Source organism: Orycteropus afer, unplaced genomic scaffold, assembly GCF_000298275.1.
Source record: "Orycteropus afer afer isolate SDZICR_OR568_19922 unplaced genomic scaffold, OryAfe1.0 scaffold00008, whole genome shotgun sequence".
Classification (NCBI taxonomy): Eukaryota; Metazoa; Chordata; class Mammalia; order Tubulidentata; family Orycteropodidae; genus Orycteropus; species Orycteropus afer.
The window spans coordinates 4,941,906-4,943,326 of record NW_006921595.1 but is presented as its reverse complement, the minus strand read 5'-3'; the positions used below and the strand labels follow the sequence as shown (position 1 = coordinate 4,943,326).

Below are 1,421 nucleotides of genomic sequence, written 5' to 3'. Positions count from 1 at the left end.
TGGGGAGGAAGTGGGAGGGGAGCTGCTGCATTGTAAATTTTGGTCAATGACATGAGACAAAGTATATGTGAACTGTTGTATGGAAAGTGAATTCACTCTGTAAATCTTCACCCAAATCCTAAAAAAAAAAACAAAAAAAAAAACCCTATGGAGCACAGTTCTCCTCTGACATACAGGGCTGCCACGATTCAGAATTGGCTCCATGGCAACTGGTTTAATTTTTTGGTTTATAAAGAGAACTCCCCTGATTCAATCATGTAAATAATTCAGCTCTGACTGACCTTCATTTTAGCTCAAAACCCAGATAATTTACGGGTATTAAATCTTTAATAGTGGAAATAAAACAATTGAACACAATTATCAAAATGTATTTTGCTGCACACATCATGTGGGATAATTGCTTTAAAAACAGAAGAAAACAACTGCTGAAATTTATAAAGGTAGCATCTGATTTCATTAAACTTACCTTTCACAATGTCCCCAGCTTCAATATAAGGGGTAAGGAATAATGGCTTTCCTAGATTTCCCTCTTTTGGTGTGGAAACATGGACATTTTGGTATAAGGAACGAAACAGTCCATCACTGAGGTTGAGCATTGACAGGACCAGCAAAATGATCACCTTCCACATGGCACCAAGCATTCCCTCCAGTTCTAGGACAAAAATAGCAACATTCCACAAATAAATCAAGAGAGTGAACATTTACGTGGCCCACTTGCATGTAAGACAATTATTTATTCCTTCAAAACAATACATACTGTAAGGCCCTTTGCTAAGCATGGTGGATACCACTATGAATAAGATAGAACTAATCCCTGCTCACCTTAGCTAACCATCTTCTTGGGAACTCTTCAAGGGATTTAACAATGTAACTGGAGAAACCACTTACATATAATTTTAAATGGTCTGGAAAGTAAATTCAGTGCAAGATGACATAAAGCCTAAGACAATGAGGATTCTACTTGTTCACCAAATGAGCTATTGTTACAGTTGCTATATGCCATCCAGTCAGCCCCAACTCACAGCAATCTCTCCTTGGATTTCCGAGGCGGTATCACTATGGAAGTAGATTGCTCAACTTTCCTTCTGAGGAGTGGCTGGTGGATTTGAACCGCCAGCCTTCTTGTTAGCAGTCATGTGCCTTAGGCACTATGCTACCAGAGCTCCTAGAGACAGTTATTCCACTTTAGGAGGACAGATGAGGGAAAGCACATTCAGGCAGCCAAGGAAGGTCTTACCAAAGTAGGATATGGAGAAAGGTTGAGTGGAACTCACATGGAGTCCCTGGGGCGGTAAAAAACGATTAATGCTCTTTACTGCTGACCAAAAGGTTGGGGGTTCAAATCTATCTGAAGTGATTTGGAAGAACGTCCTAGAGATCTTTTGAAAAATTAAACCCTGAAAACCCTAGGGCACACAGTT

At 39.9% G+C, this 1,421-nt stretch overlaps 1 protein-coding gene across 1 annotated transcript in view; it reads right to left on the bottom strand.

The window, feature by feature from the left end:
- CPVL (carboxypeptidase vitellogenic like) overlaps positions 1-629 on the bottom strand; it is a 201,084-nt gene extending 200,455 nt beyond the window's left edge. Inside the window, exon 1 of the mRNA XM_042781603.1 lies at positions 463-629. Coding sequence (XP_042637537.1) covers positions 463-629 — 167 coding nt within the window. The remainder of the gene's footprint in view (positions 1-462) is intronic.
- Positions 630-1,421: the final 792 nt, after the last annotated feature.